The 14,966-nt window shown below is 44.8% G+C and overlaps 1 protein-coding gene across 2 annotated transcripts in view; it reads right to left on the bottom strand.

Moving 5' to 3' along the window:
- Positions 1–2,748: 2,748 nt before the first annotated feature.
- TRIM67 (tripartite motif containing 67) overlaps positions 2,749–14,966 on the bottom strand; it is a 36,650-nt gene continuing 24,432 nt past the window's right edge. For both annotated transcript variants that reach the window (XM_040597640.1, XM_040597639.1), the window contains exons 7-10: positions 14,160–14,298; positions 12,812–13,115; positions 5,402–5,564; positions 2,749–3,902 (exon numbers count right to left, since the gene is read on the bottom strand). In XM_040597640.1, the coding sequence (XP_040453574.1) occupies positions 3,837–3,902; positions 5,402–5,564; positions 12,812–13,115; positions 14,160–14,298 (672 nt within the window). In that variant the 3' untranslated portion in view covers positions 2,749–3,836. The remainder of the gene's footprint in view (positions 3,903–5,401; positions 5,565–12,811; positions 13,116–14,159; positions 14,299–14,966) is intronic.

The following is a 14,966-nucleotide window of genomic DNA, read 5'->3' as shown; positions in this document are numbered from 1 at the left end:
GAGAAAGCCAGGAGGAAGGTTCACAAAGGCTAAGGTTGGGATTCACAGGGGTAGGTGAAAACTAGGAGTCCCTTGTTGCTCTGCAGGACAGAAAGGTTGCCTGCTGTGTTTATTTAGCAGCTGTGCAGAGGTTCCACATTGGTGTATGCAGAGGTCAGGCTTTGTGAAGTTTATTAGAGGAGGGGAGGGTTGGTTGGTTTGTGATTTTGCGTTGGGTTGTGGGGTTTTTTTAAACATTAAGTCAATTTACAACTACCATGAGCGGGTTCTGTACTACAGTGGACGGGATTCATCCAGAGCAAAAGGCTCTGCTCTCCTGCTTATAAGGAGCAGCCTGGCATCTAGGAGCCGAGGAGTCCCACAAAAGACAGGTCTGTGTGGGTCCAGGTGCTGGAGGAGCGTGGAGACCCTCTCTGCACAAATACCCCGAGGAATCGCAAGGAAGCAAGAGCATCCAGAGTGGTCCCCTTGAGTATCTATGCTACTCTTCAGTCCTCTGGGCTCCCCGCGGACAGTCGGCAACATGATTTTTGCAAGGACCATGGTGTTAAAGGCTGACTCCCTCCTAAAAAAGGGATTTGGAGGAAACAAAACTGATATAAGAGATGCTGTAGATGAAGATCATGCAAACTGCTGGATTTATAATGAGACAGACCTCAGAGGAGTCACCTGCAGAGAAGCAAACTACCTCCAGCCTGATCAGGGAGATGGAGGTGCCCCACTTCTCCCTACCTGATGCTGTTCTGCAAAGGGAAAATTCTATTCTCCCTATTTCAGATGACCACTGCCATCTGGATGCTCTGCATAAATATTCACATATGGAGTAGTTTCCTAGCGTAATTCTAACTAGTTAAGCATTATTTCTGTTAATTAAACTACCAAAATGTATCCAGCTGAAGTCATAAGACTACGTTCTATTGGGGTAACTGGTTTATTGCTATGGGTCATGCTATAAGTCCTTGAATGTGTGTACAACCACTTTGTTTATTTTTGACCTAGGCTAAATTAGTCTTACTAATGCAGGTTAACTAATTCTAGCTGTATTCCTTTTATTTTATTTGCATTTCCACTAAGGTAAAAGGAGACTGTAATGGTGTAGCTAGTCTGTACCCTACTTCTATGAATGTTAGAATGTGTAGAGGAAAACAAACAAGCTTCTTTACAGCTCTGAATGATGTCCCTACCTGTTGTCCATATTTCCATTAGAAATTAGTAACCTGTATCACTCCCTGTGTTCTCCCCAAAGTATAACGCACCAGGAACCAATACCAAAGCAACTATGAAAACCGAAACAGAGTACTGCAAACACTTCTAAAACCCATTCAGAATTAATTTGAAACATCTGGCAATGGTTGAAGATTGGAAAGATGTAAATCCCTTTGAGTTTCCTTCACAGAAGTTGGGAGTAAAGACAAAGGTTCAGTCCCAAAACAAACAATGCCCTTTTGTTTTTAATACAAGTGAAAGTGGAGTGCCTTCTGTATTAAAATTATCACGGGATGTTTCCCAATATAAAAAACTATGTGCAACTTATGTACAGTATTCCCATACACTGCTCTGACTGGCAATACCCAAAGCCAATGCTGTGATTACAACTGTTAGGTTCGTGGAAGAGCACACTCAAGGAAATTCGGGGTCCGGTAGCGTTCTAGCTGAGGTAGGTTAAAACAGACCCGCTAATTAGAAAATCCTGCGTGAGTTCATATGGTATTAAATAAAACTGAAAATTATGACACAGTTGGTCTCTACTATTCTTTAAGAAACCAAGATGAGTGTAGCACAGTTATTCCAATATCTACAAGTGTACTAATACAATCTATTCCAGACTTGGAAGAAGTACCGTTGCTTTCCCACTTAAATGCTTACGTTATTTTTTCCCCGTCGTTGGTTTTATTTCCTATTTCAGTCTTGACATCGCTGAAGGTGCACTGCAGGAGGGGTGGGCTCCAGGATGCTTGGTTGGTCAAAGGCAGCATGATGGCAGACTGCTTTTTGTCTGTGCAATAGCCCAGGACTGGTTCGTTATGGGCTGCCTCCCCTCCCCACAATGGCTGGGAGGTGGGATGACCCCAGGGAGGATCCCGGCCGCTCTGCCGCAGGGAAGCCCTGCCATCGCTCAGCATTACCTGGGTGATGCGCTCCGGCCAGAGACCAGACGTGGACCTGCAGCAGGATGCTTGGGGGCTGGCAGGCTGCCCAAAGACAGGCCTGGGCTGTTTGTCCTGTGGCTGTAGTTTAATGCAAGGCAGTAAGCTGGGTTTTGGTTAGAATATTTGTTTTCAGGTTTAACGATTACATGTCTGATAACAATATGCATGTGCGTATACGTATGCTTGGAGAGAAAAAATAAGCAGCAGGATTTTAAAAAAGGAAAGAGTACATTGATGGCATTTAAGAGTTTATGCTTTTCTTGTTTGATAGCACGCTTACGTAGGATTTGAGTGACAGAGCCTGAGAAGTCATGGGCTCAGTCTGCTGCGTCTTGTCCTTACACATTCCTGCTATACACACCCACACACATGCATATGTTAACTGGGTTCAGAGGAAAAGCGGCACACACACGAATCAACGTGTTTTCTGACAACAGCGTGCAGGTGACAGTGCCATGGCTGTGGGAAAAGTTCCCTGTCAGTCAGACTCCAGTTGCCACAGCGAGCACCTGAAACAGCTGCTTGTTTCCATGGGAGATGCCAGACACAGATATCTAAGTCTTACAAAAGATTTGTGTCCCAATCCAGAAAAAATCTTAGGGATGGATTTCACATTAATGCTATGAATCTCTCTCACTCAAGTGCTTCATTACGGTCAAGACATTAATTAGCTCACACTAATCTAATAGAAAATTAAGGCTTCTGATCTCAAAGCTACATTGGAACTACAGCTGCCCAGGGCTTATCAGGATCAAGGCTAGAAAGCAGCATTTCTCTACATGGTATACTTTACATGTGTCATATATAAATAAATCTCTTATCAATTAAATTCAAGGGGATCTCCCCTGCACCATTTTCTCAAGTTGTGCTGATCAGATCTTCTGTGTCTGATAGTCTCCACAATCACACCTAAATAAAAAACACTAAAATGTGTCAAGGATATTTTTCTCTACTTTTCATATCTGAATTCTGCATGTATCATGGTGTTAGCTAAAATGAGCACAACTACTACATGGCAGTGCTTGGAAACCAATCTTATTCTCGTTAAGTTCTGCCACTGAATTCTAAAGGGATGTTATCCCATAGCTTACTGCAGTCCAGAGCCAGAAGGAATAATTAACGGTCATTTGAGCCCCTGAATGTAATGGACAACCAGGAATTCTTGAGCACACAGCATCCACTTCAGCTGTCAAAACATATGCTTCGTTGATTTAAGGACTTCAGGTGGCAAAGAGAATCCAGTTCACCCACTGGTAAATTGCTCCAACAGCCATTGTCCCTCAGCTTTAATCTTACCCACTTTTTCCGGCACACCTAATATCCAAGCCGAAAACCAGCCATGAGAGAGCAAATACGCTCATTTAACCTTTTGCTTTATAAATGTACGTGTGTGTGTGTGTGTGGTGTGTGTGTGTACACGCATGTGTGTACATACGTATGCAATACAGTGTAGATACGCCCAGGTACCCATCTGCAATTGGGCGCCAGGTCAGTGGGTATGCTTGCTATGGCTGTTAAATGAAAAATGGAGTGGGCTAGCTGTAACCAGTGGATTATTCGGTGAGCGACACGCTGTACAATGTGTTAAGTCCGGGAAGAGAATGCTTTTTTACTGACTTACTGAGAAGTGCCACATCACACTGAGAGAGCTTACAGAATCCAGCGCAGGGTCCGGCAGGGGCTTCTTTAGTTGTTGGGCAACTTGGGCTGTTTTACACATTGTGGCACCTCCAGTCCTGTGTGCAGGGTCACCTGCACAAAGAGGAAATAACATGTAGATTCAAAAGTGGGACATCCTCAGCAGAAAGTGTTCCTGACAGCCAAGAGCAAGCAAATGACAGAGGAAGGGCTGGGGGACTTCAGGTCCAGGTTTAAGCCATTAAGAGTATTAATGGAGGAGACACTGAGTGCCTGAGATAAACAAGTCTCCTTCCCCCTTCCCGTCTGAACACCCCGAGGTCTAGAAGCCAGGTGTCTGTAATCTCTTCCCAAATCCAGCCACCAGCTGTAGGCCTCCAGCAGTGCTGCTGGTGAGACACAAGGTGGATGGTGTCGCTGTGTGAGGGACCCCCAGCGCTTCAGGGCAGGGATCACACAGTGGAGCCCGTGTACTCAAAAGAAGAAAACCCTTTTATCTTTGCTGTCCTGGCAGGACAGAGCATGAGACATTTTAGTTCTCCTTCTGTAATCTGACGTCCTACAAGGTCAGGGTTCCCACACAGACGTACCAGAGCACCCTTCAACAGCAAACACAAGTTTAGTCTCAATAGTTTTCCGCTGCCCCCACGTCAGCCACACTCTGCCTTAACTCGGTTGTGGTAAGAAATGCAAGCCAGGCACTTAAAAGGATGCAGGTAGCTAAAACTATACATAGTTGTGAGTAAAAATCTGTGTTGAATATAGCAGTGAGGTGCCCGGAGAACCGCCCGTGTCTTCCACGTTGGTGCATCAAATAGAACAAAGCTATGAAATCTTCTTGACAGATTTGGATGTCACCAGTAATGAATGCTAAATGTTCGTGTACTGGTAAGACATGCAAGGCTTCTGGTTTTGGTTTGGGTGTTTTAAATGATGAGTGTTCCACCCTGGCTGCATTGGTCCTATCTGACCTAAGCTGACTTCTTCAGTCTGAGGCTCCTGGGTGTTTTCATAGGTTCTCCCTTACACCACGTCCTGTTTCTAGCCATATGCAGTGGTCTTGAAGTAAAAATACATCATATTTAAAGAGGGTTCCTCCAAGAGGAGATCCTCTTGAGAACAGAGAGCATCTCCCAAATTCAGAAAGAGCAGGAATGATGGGCTGACCGGGTCTTCTCTGTTGCACTAACTCTCTGACCTGTGTTGTCTTTGCTCTCCTTACCACCGTGCTGCTCACATTGCTGTCTCTCACCAAAGTTAATAATCTCCAAACATAAGATCTAAGAGGAATTAGCATACTCATGGTTTTCTAGTCAAACAGGTTGAGGAAGCCTTAGCACCACTGCTTTCCAAGTGGAGCACTGCAGCAAAATAAATGTTAGAATTATCATGTGCCGGTACTCCTACTTGTTTTTACAGCTGTGAGGCAAGGCAGAAGCCAAATGCAGTTTTCCAAGAAGTGTTAGTAGCCCAGGTGTCAGCCTGGAAGGAAGGAGCCCTTATCCATACTGACTACCTACAGGTGACATTACCAGCCCCAGTGGCAATGGCCGGTAGCATACATTCTCCTTCAGGTGAGAAGGGTGAATGGGACTGAGCTGCAGAAGACTTACCTGGACATTTCGATTGAGGCTCAGTGCAGGCATGAAGACACCCTCGACGTTTTCAAATGCTGGAGGCCCTTGTTGCTGCCCGTTTATGTAAAAGGTCAGGTTGTGCTTGTTCAGATCCAGCAGGACACCAACAGTGGCACCTTTGGAAACTCCTCCTTCAGTCCTAGGGTACAAAGGGACCACACTGCTGGTGAAGGCAGAGCGCTACGCTGCTGCTGCTCTCTCTGTGACAAGCTGTCTTGCTAAGCAAAGGGAGCGTGGAGCAGCACGGTGAAATAATTATCCTCGTGGCATTTGGCAATGACTGATCCACACCTTCATCTGAAATATATGTGCCATATTCCTGGGAGTGGGGGGATCCTAAAGAGAAATTAGGTCCATCTCTCCTCCAGCTATAACCTAAGAGCTGAAACTGGGGTTCAGAGTGAACAAGTCCCATCGGCCGATGAGAGACGGGAGGGTGAGCAGGTGAGGTCAGTACTGAGCATGCAGGACAGCAGTCCTGGAGACACAGCTCCTCAAAGCATCCCTGCTATAGCGAAACCATGCACAGCAGAGGATGATAAAGCAGAAAGCTGGTTTCCTAGGTGTTCATTTCTAATTATGCCTGCTAACAGCTCAATGACTCAGACTTCCCATTCAAGTACTCACCTTGGCATCCCCTAAGGGGAGCCGGCTTTCCAGAGACCAGGGAGCCAGTACAACAGGTAGTGGTTTCGGGGAAGAAGGGAAGGTGGGGCTGGTTAGGGATGAGCGGCGCTCCCTGACTGAGAAGATGCTCAGCTATAAGACCACGAGCTGCTTCAAGTGTGCCGGCACGGTTATTAATACCAGTGATAATTGGTTGTGTCAGGAGCAGCTGCTGGGAACTACCATGGTATAGGAGCTTGCCAGGGCAGACTCAGCCAGCCATTACACGCTCGAGCGATTTGACATTAATGCACTTTGATTTGGGGGTTAGTCAAACCCTGTATTACTTTAAAGAGTGCTGAGCAAAAATATCTACCAGATATGCAGATTGGCCACAGGCACTGCTACTCTGCTAATATCAGGGGGGCTCTGCGATGGATTTACAGCCTGACACAATTTGTTCAGGGTAAATCAGATTTCAAAAATAATTTGCAGTAGGAAAGGAAGCAGCTGTCTCTTGTCCCACGCACTCCCCTCAGGCACACAATAGTCACAAGATTAATTCAATTTTAACATAAAATTTATCACAATAGGTAGGCAAAACATAAAAAAAAAAAAAAAAAGGGGGGGGGGGGTGTTTCAAAATATGATTAGGAAGAATATAGTGCGGGGAAGAAATTGTCATCTTGTCCACTAGGTGTCACAAACTGGTTTCCTTTAGACGAAATGTGGCACATGGCATTTCCTCTGAAGGTAAAGGGCGTTTTATCGGTGGCATAACAGTATAGAATGCTATCCTGACTTCTCCATTTAAAGCTCTTCAAGCACTAATAGTATAGCTGAGAATCATGAATTGGCCTTGACGTGTTAGATTTCAAACTTTACTGTTCTCAGGTTCCTTGTATTTGCTTTCTGGTCCTATAAGCATTAATAGGTTTCTCTTTGAGCTCTTCTCCAAAACCATAAAGTCAATTTCCAACAAAAGTTAAGATGCTTACTTGTCCTCAGCATCTCAGTATCTAGGCTTTTTTTATCAAAAGCACTCAATCATAAAATTCATGAGATTGTGGGAAGCAACAGTACTATGATCTAGAGCTATTTACAAATAGATTAGATTATTTTTCTTTCTGTTTAGGAATGACTTTGATTGTAGGGCACCATGTTTTATATCCTGCAGTGTTTTAACATAGATTTTATGACATCCTTTTAAATGACATTGATTCTCTTAGGGAAACAGAAACAGCAAATTTGCTTTTTTGAGATTATTATGCTCTTTCCTATATGAAAAGCTAATTTGCTTCTTGTGGGCTAATTATCTGTGTGCTGCACAGTGACATTGAATGACTCCTCTTCAGCCCCCGGGGACAGCCCTGCTGAAGAGGAGAGAGATGCTGCCTGCAGAGCCCAGCCGAGGCCAGTGCAGGACCCAGCTGAGGCCCCTCCAGGAGCCACAGGGGCGTGGGGGCAAAGCAGAGCGATGGGGACCCTTTCCCTTCCTTGCCACCACAAGCCTTGCAGGACTTCAGCAGGCAGACTGCCCCGTTCCTCGGCTGCCACGTCCCCACGCTGAGCAATCAGCTCCCACAGAATGAAGCCAGGGCAAAGGCAAGCAGGGGCACTTAGCCAGGCAAGTATCCAGGCTGCTACCAGGGAGGCTGGACTTTTTCTGAGGCTCTTCCTGAGCACCCCAGGATTTCTTTGGGGACCTCAGTGCTTTTTGGACTGCTGTCATGGCCACTTCCTTCAGGAGGAGATGTGGAAGAGTCAAAGTTTCATGAGCAAACTTGTGCAAGGCATTTCCGCAGTCTTCTGTACATCGTTTAGACAGTACTACAGGATCATTTTTCTAATAAATGCCTTAGATGCAATAAAAGAAGCCAGCCAGCTCAAGAGACTCAAACTGATGTTGCTCTCTCCTGTACACTTCTGTAGCAGCATGTAAAAAAGCTGCTGTAATGCATTTTAAAATGCATTACTTTTTAAATACACTTAATGACATACATACTTAATGACAATAATACTTAATGACAGTTATACCATAGGCCCCTAGTAATCTGCAAGCCATGTAAAAAGAAAACACAACTGTTTGTTATGATGCTTCTTCAATAAACACTTAGCGTTCATTAAATGATAATCCAGCTTTGAAGATACATACGACTCATTATTTCAAGTGAATCCCACTTTCTCACACCTCTTTTCCCACAGCCCTGCACATTTTTATTTCTGTGTGCAACATGAAGTCCCGAGTGTGGAAGTGCTGTGCGGGAGCCTGGAAGGTCGGAGTACAGAGAGGGGAACTTGGCTACCATGAAACATGCCATTGCCTGTGGCAGTGGAGCCTGTTATTGTCGGATGCTTTCGGAAGCAGCTCGGACAACGTGCAGAATAGGACTGCACGGATTGGCTTGAGGAATTCAGAACAGTACTAACCTTCAAATACAGCTTAACGATTTGTGAAAACTTTATTAAACTGAAGAATTAATTTAACTCCCCATCAACAGTATTTTAATTGTGAGCTTTACAGTTACTTAACAACTTGACCATGTCTATTGTCAAGGACAGTATTTTTCAGTCAATTATAACATTTTTGTGTTAAAAAAATCTGGTCTTGAGATCTCTGAAGTTAGTGAAGAGACTCTCCTGATCACAGGGGGTTTTAAGACTACACTCCAAATTCTCTAGATTTTGACCTCCCACTCTTTCTCAGCATAAAACATTTCAGTGCAACCTCCATCTCTTCCTTTACATAACCATTTAGTGGCTTAGAGTATTGCCTGTAGCACCAGGTACTCCTGCCCTCGGGAACTTGGCCAAGGAACCGATCGGTTGCAATGAATGCCAGTGCCTCTTAGCAACGGGCACATGACATGTGGTGTGACCTGCTTATTTCATAGAATCATAAAATAGTTTGGGTTGGAAGGGACCTTTAAAGGTCATCTAGTCTAACCCCCCTGCAATGAGCAGGGACTTCTTCAACTAGATCGTGTTGCTCAGAGCCCCATCCAACCTGACCTTGAGTGTTTCCAGGGATGGGACATCTACTGTCTCTCTGGGCAACCTGTTCCAGTGTTTAGCCACCCTCATTGTAAAAAATGTCTTCCTTATATCTAGTCTAAATCTACCCTCTTTTAATTTAAAACCATTACCCCTTATTCTATAGCAACAGGCCCTGCTAAAGAGTTTGGCCCCATCTTTCTCATAAGCCCCCTTTAAGTATTGAAAGGCTGCAATAAGGTCTCCCCCAGGCTGAACAACCTCAGCTCCGTCAACATTTCCCCATAGCACAGGTGTTCCATTCCTCTGGTAATTTTTGTGACTCTCCTCTGGACTTGCTCCAACAGGTCCATGTCTTTCCTGTGCTGAAGACTCCAGAGCTGGATGCAGTACTCTGGGAGGGGTCTCACCAGCATGGAGCAGAGGGGCAGAATCACCTCCTCCAACCTGCTGGCCATGCTTCTTTTGATGCAGCCCAGGACACAGGTGGGTTTCTGGGCTGCGAGCACACATTATTCGCTCATGTCCAGCTTTTCATCCACCAGTACCCCCAAGTTCTTCTCCGCAGGACTGCACTCAATCCCTTCATCCCTCAGCCTGTATTGATACTGAGGCTTGCCCTGACCCACGTGTAGGACCTTGCACTTGGCCTTGTTGAACCTCATGAGGTTCACACGGGCCCACTTCTTGAGCTTGTCCAGGTCCCTCTGCATAGCGTCCCATCCCTCAAGTCCCATCCACCACTCAGCTTTGTGTCATCTGCAAACTTGCTGAGGGTGCACCTGATCCCACTGTCTATGTCGCTGATGAAGATCAATGAAACAGTACCAGTCCTAATATGGACCCCTGAGGGACACCACTTGTCACAGATCTCCACCTGGACATTGAGCTGTTGACCACTACTCTCTGGATCCAGCCAACTCCTCATCCACGGGAACAGTCCACCCACCAAATCCATTTTCCTCCAGTTTAGAGAGAAGGATGTTGTGGGGGACCATGTCAAAGGCCTCACAGAAGTCCAGTTAGACAACATTTGTCTTCTCGTCCACTGATGTAGTCACTCCATCATAGAAGGCCACTAGGTGGGTCAGGCAGGACTTGCCCTTTGTGAAGCCATGCTGACTGTCTTGAATCACCTCCCTGTCCTCCATGTGCCTTAGCACAACTTCCAGGAGGATCTGTTCCATGACCTTCCCAGACACGGACTTCCAGGAACAGTGAGGCTGAAAGGTACCTCACAAAGCTATATCCCTGCCCTGAAGTTTTTTCTTAACCAATTTGCTGAACCCGTTTTCAAAGGCTCCCTCTGTGTTTGATAGCATTAGTCTTCTGTTCATGCCTCTTCTTCTAGCATTACAGAAGTCATGCTAGTTTTTAAGGATATAGTCAGGTCCAATTTTGCATGCAGTGAGTGAAAGGTGCAGAAAAGTGCTCTAAACGTGACAGGTCCCATGAACAGGTCTTTCAAGTTCCACCTCATCTTATCCTTTAAGTTAGTCGTTTATTTGTTGCCCTAATGTATTCTCATGAAGATTAGGAGGCAGGAAATGATTACTAAGATGTAACCTCCAACACGTCTCCATCCGAGAGGCTAAAAGCTGACAATACATTTCCTTTGGGCTGTGATACTGTGCTGTCATGCACTTGTGTCCAGTGGGGAAAAACAACTAGGCAGCAATAACTGTTTCCCCAAGACTATTACAGCTAATGAGTTAAAAAACTGACCTAGTTGACTGTCACGGTTAAAAATATAATGGCTAGACCTAATTTCATTGAAGCGCATGTGATTTCATAAGACTACATGCCCTTTACAAGTGTACTTCACTTGAACAGATATTCCATGGGTCTATCCATGCCTTGGATGTGCCTGCAAAGCCTTTGTGTTTTACCTAGTAAAAACTGGAAACTGTCATCACCAGAAAACACTTTGTTCTCCTGTTCAAGAAGGATGGTTGGAAATTCAAAGTGTTTCCATTGTCTGTCCTTCCCGGAAAAAAAGCTTTTGCTTAGCTCGTGTGTTCCTTGCCGGGAGGAGCGTGCTGAAGACCAAATCCGTAAAATAGGTTTCTGGGACAGTAGTATACAGAATGGTTGCCAGCTTTTTTCCAGAAAACATAAGCTGTTTCACAGAGCATTAAAATTAATACAGCTTAACATTACTTCCGCCCTAAATCGGATCAAGATGTTAAAGGGACAGAGAACCTTTTGATATATTTATTATATCAATGTTATTTTACTCTGTATTGTCTTAGGTCATGATCTAAGGTCTTTGGAACCATGGGAAATACTCCAATTGACTTCAGATAGCTTTTGATCCAGCTACAAGGTTCTTCCACCTGTCTGTAATGAACTGCAAATTCAAACTATGCTTCAAAGAAAAATTCCCAGCAATTGCAGTATACTTATGCATTAGAGTATAAATGACTATTCATCAGGAGACATTGCGACCAGCTGTAGGACACAGTGCACGTTGGCATGAACTCTTTTCTTTAAGGAGACGCTACCTGCATTTGAGCATTTTAAAAACCACTGCGAGCCTTTCTTTTAATCATTTTTTATAACAGAAACAACACCTTAGCTAGTGAGTGTGGAAGACCTGCTGGGACAATCAGTAGAAAACTAAATTGACGTTGATTCCCGCTCTGCCACAGACCTGCTACGTATCCTTGGTCAGTCACTTTATGCATACATCAGTCTCCCATCGTGATAAAGTAGGTATACAAATGCACCGTCTTCCAGAACGAACAAGGGACTTAGGATCTTGAATCATGCTCTTCAGCAGAGATCTTCTTGAGGGTCTTGGTTCCCGTAGTACCCAGCTGACCTTCAGCTTGGGCCGTCCCTCTCATGGGACGTATAGAGGGAGCAGTGCAGTTCTGTTCTGGTGTTACCCCAGGGAGCTTCAAGTGAAGTTGCTCATGTCTTTCCTACACAGTCCAGCATCAGGTCAAGGAAACACAGCCAGCACTAGGCAGAGGTAACTATCGTGAGCGCTGAAAGCCATGCAACTGTGTCAGCACAACACTGGATCTATGCTGATACACGTTGTCTCTGTGTGATCCGTCCCTGGCGGTAGCTTCAGCTGGAACATGTCTCCCTACCGCTCTGCTGCATAGAGCATACAGAGCCTCTGAGTGGTGGGAGGAAGAAGGGTTTGGTAATGATGCTCGGGGGCATTCTGAAATCCTCCCCTCTGTGAGTCGGTTGTACTAGCTGAGACACTTTTCAAAGCTCTTCAGTACAGTGGCTCAGTTGGACAGAAGCTGTCCCTGAGTCCTCATTCCCAAACAGTCCCTTGTGTCCAGACCACCCGAGGTGTGACCTACAGCATTACCTTTAATCCGCTTTCAGGACTGGCAATAACACCTGCGTTTGGGAATCACCAGTGCTTTGCCTAATTATTGTGCAACCCTGCAGCCAAGATTCCTCCTGAGGAAATCAACCATTTTTCTCGCTGCGCTCCTCCAGCAATGAGAAAGAAATCCTGCATCCCAGCGCGCTGCACTCCTGTTTGCTGACACCATGGGTGGGACATGCAATAATGGGCTTAAATCACAGCAGAGGGGATTTAGGCTAGATCTCAGGAAAAAAAATGTGAGCACTGAGGCTAACAAACACTCACACCGATTGCAAAGGTGCAATCGCTGTCACTAGTGATTTCTGAGAAGGAATAAGATAACTACATTTAGCAGGGAGAACAGACTAGATGGCTTGCTCAGACCCCTTCCTCTGATGCAAAGCAGAAAAAACGATCAGTAATGAGAAAAATATGCAAGTTGTGCTTACCGATTGGTGTGAGAATTGCAATGCATGAACCAGCTGCGGTTGTTGTCAACGTACATGGCCCATGCCTTGTCGTCCTTGCCTAGCATCATGTCCTTGACAACATTAATCCTGGCAATACCGAAGGCTGGATCCGGATGGTTGTCATACCGGTCCACATGCAGTTCCCAGTAATGCACACCCTTGGAGAAGGCTGCTGTGCCAAGAACAACCCGGTCATCGTAGCTGTTGCAGGTGGCAGTCTGGTTGTCGTTCGACAGCACTATGTCTCTGTGAGCTGAGGAGGGGTCGAAGGTGAACCACGCCACTGTGGAAGGGGAAAAGGAAAGGCAGGATTATGGCAGAATGGGCTGTGTTCAAGTGTTGTCTGCTTTACTTAAATCAGGAGGATGAGATTCTGCCTTTCTAAAGACCCCCCCGCACAATATAAAGACAATATAAAGGCAATAAAGACAATCTCTCCTCGTTCCTGTAGGCAGCTACACAAGGCTGCTTTGAGCCGGTACCCTGCTGGTTTTCAGCTCAGAAGTGCTTTACGTTGTCTGTGCTTGTTCCTCTGAACATAAACCGCAAAAAGCAGTGACTTTCTGTCCTCACACGGTAACAAGAAAGTCATTGAGGGGACAAAGGCTTCTCCATGATATGGAAACTGCCCACAAGAGGTGAATTGGTTCAGAATCACCTCTGAAGGAGTTCTACTGTGTCTGCGCTTGTTAGGACTGACTTCACTAGTTTATTAAAGAGGGGGGGGAAAAAACCAACAGAAAAAGCTCTTAAAGTATAAATATTTTATACTGGCCTATTTTGGCAACACAGCATAAAAGTGGAATTGATAATGGCATGCACTTCTCGCTTCATTACAATATCATTAATGAAGATGAACCTCTTGTAATGCCTGTATGGATGTCAAGTATAATTACAGAGGAACAAGTATGAATTCCCATCTCTGTATTATCAAACTTTGCTGTGAAATTAAAGTGGTAGTGAAGAAAAAGGCAAATTTTGAAGATATATGCAGAAGTGGAGACAGAGTGGCACAAAAATATCCCGTGTGTTGCATAACTACTTCTGTATGCTAAAGCAAATAAGAATCTTAGACCCCAGACTTCTACAGCCAAATAAAATTGCATTATTTGAATCCTGAAGTGTTACTAATCATGGAAAATCCCTGAAAGTGCTAGGAGGAGAGCTCAGTCCCTGCACACACTCAGTTCCTGGCTTCTCTGCTCAGATGATCCAAAATCTCCATGCCAGTAAGTACCAAAGATATTAGTGGGTATAAAGGGATGGAAGTGTTCTGCCACTGAGACCTGCAGCTTTTCACTTAGAAACTGGCAAAACCCCAACTCACCATCTGACGTCTGTAAAATAACTGTCTTGCTGTAAGGACCAACTCCTGATGAGTTGAAAGCTTTGACTCTTGCATTATAGGTACTGTTGAAATGAAGACCATCAATGGTGCAGAGAGTCTCCTTGCCAACATACACTTCCTAAACATTCCCAAAAAAAAAAGGAGAAAGAGGGACATGTTTAACTGTTTCTCTGTGCCTTGTGATCACATGTTAAGACTTCTAAATATAAGCCACAAGTGAATAGCTTCTCATTGCTTCCCGGGATGTAGAAGTTATGCTGTTGGAACACAGACAGCCACAGCAGTGGAGACATCAGGGATGGTTAGCAGTGAAGATGCTAAGGTGAAGATGAAGCTGGAAGGGTACAGCAATAAAGGGCAACACAAGAAGAACTTAGCTTCTATCCTCTTTTCCTAAACATCTACTCCAAACCACTATTTTGGATAGTAGTCCCAGTGTCTGGCCAACTGTGGCCATTCTTGTACTTACATAGGACTAAAAAAGGAGTGTGTGGAAGAATGAAAAAACCTAAGTAAACACAGTATTATTCTGTTGGAAAGATTGTCTCATGCCTGTGTTAAAATATAATTTTGAAACCTGCAAACACAGAGCCAGAAGAAACTGATGTCCAAAAAATTAGGATCACATATCTCACATGATTAAACGGCAACTAGACAACAGAGACATTGTAAAAGTCTGCAAAGATTCATTAAACGGCAAGCACTTGTGTAATGTGAAATATTTCAGGAGGAGGAACATCTAGGCAGACTAATGAAGAGGATCAGTCAGATTATAGAATCTATGAT

Source organism: Falco naumanni, chromosome 6 (genome assembly GCF_017639655.2).
Source record: "Falco naumanni isolate bFalNau1 chromosome 6, bFalNau1.pat, whole genome shotgun sequence".
Lineage (NCBI taxonomy): Eukaryota > Metazoa > Chordata > Aves > Falconiformes > Falconidae > Falco > Falco naumanni.
This window is presented reverse-complemented; position numbering and strand designations above follow the sequence as displayed.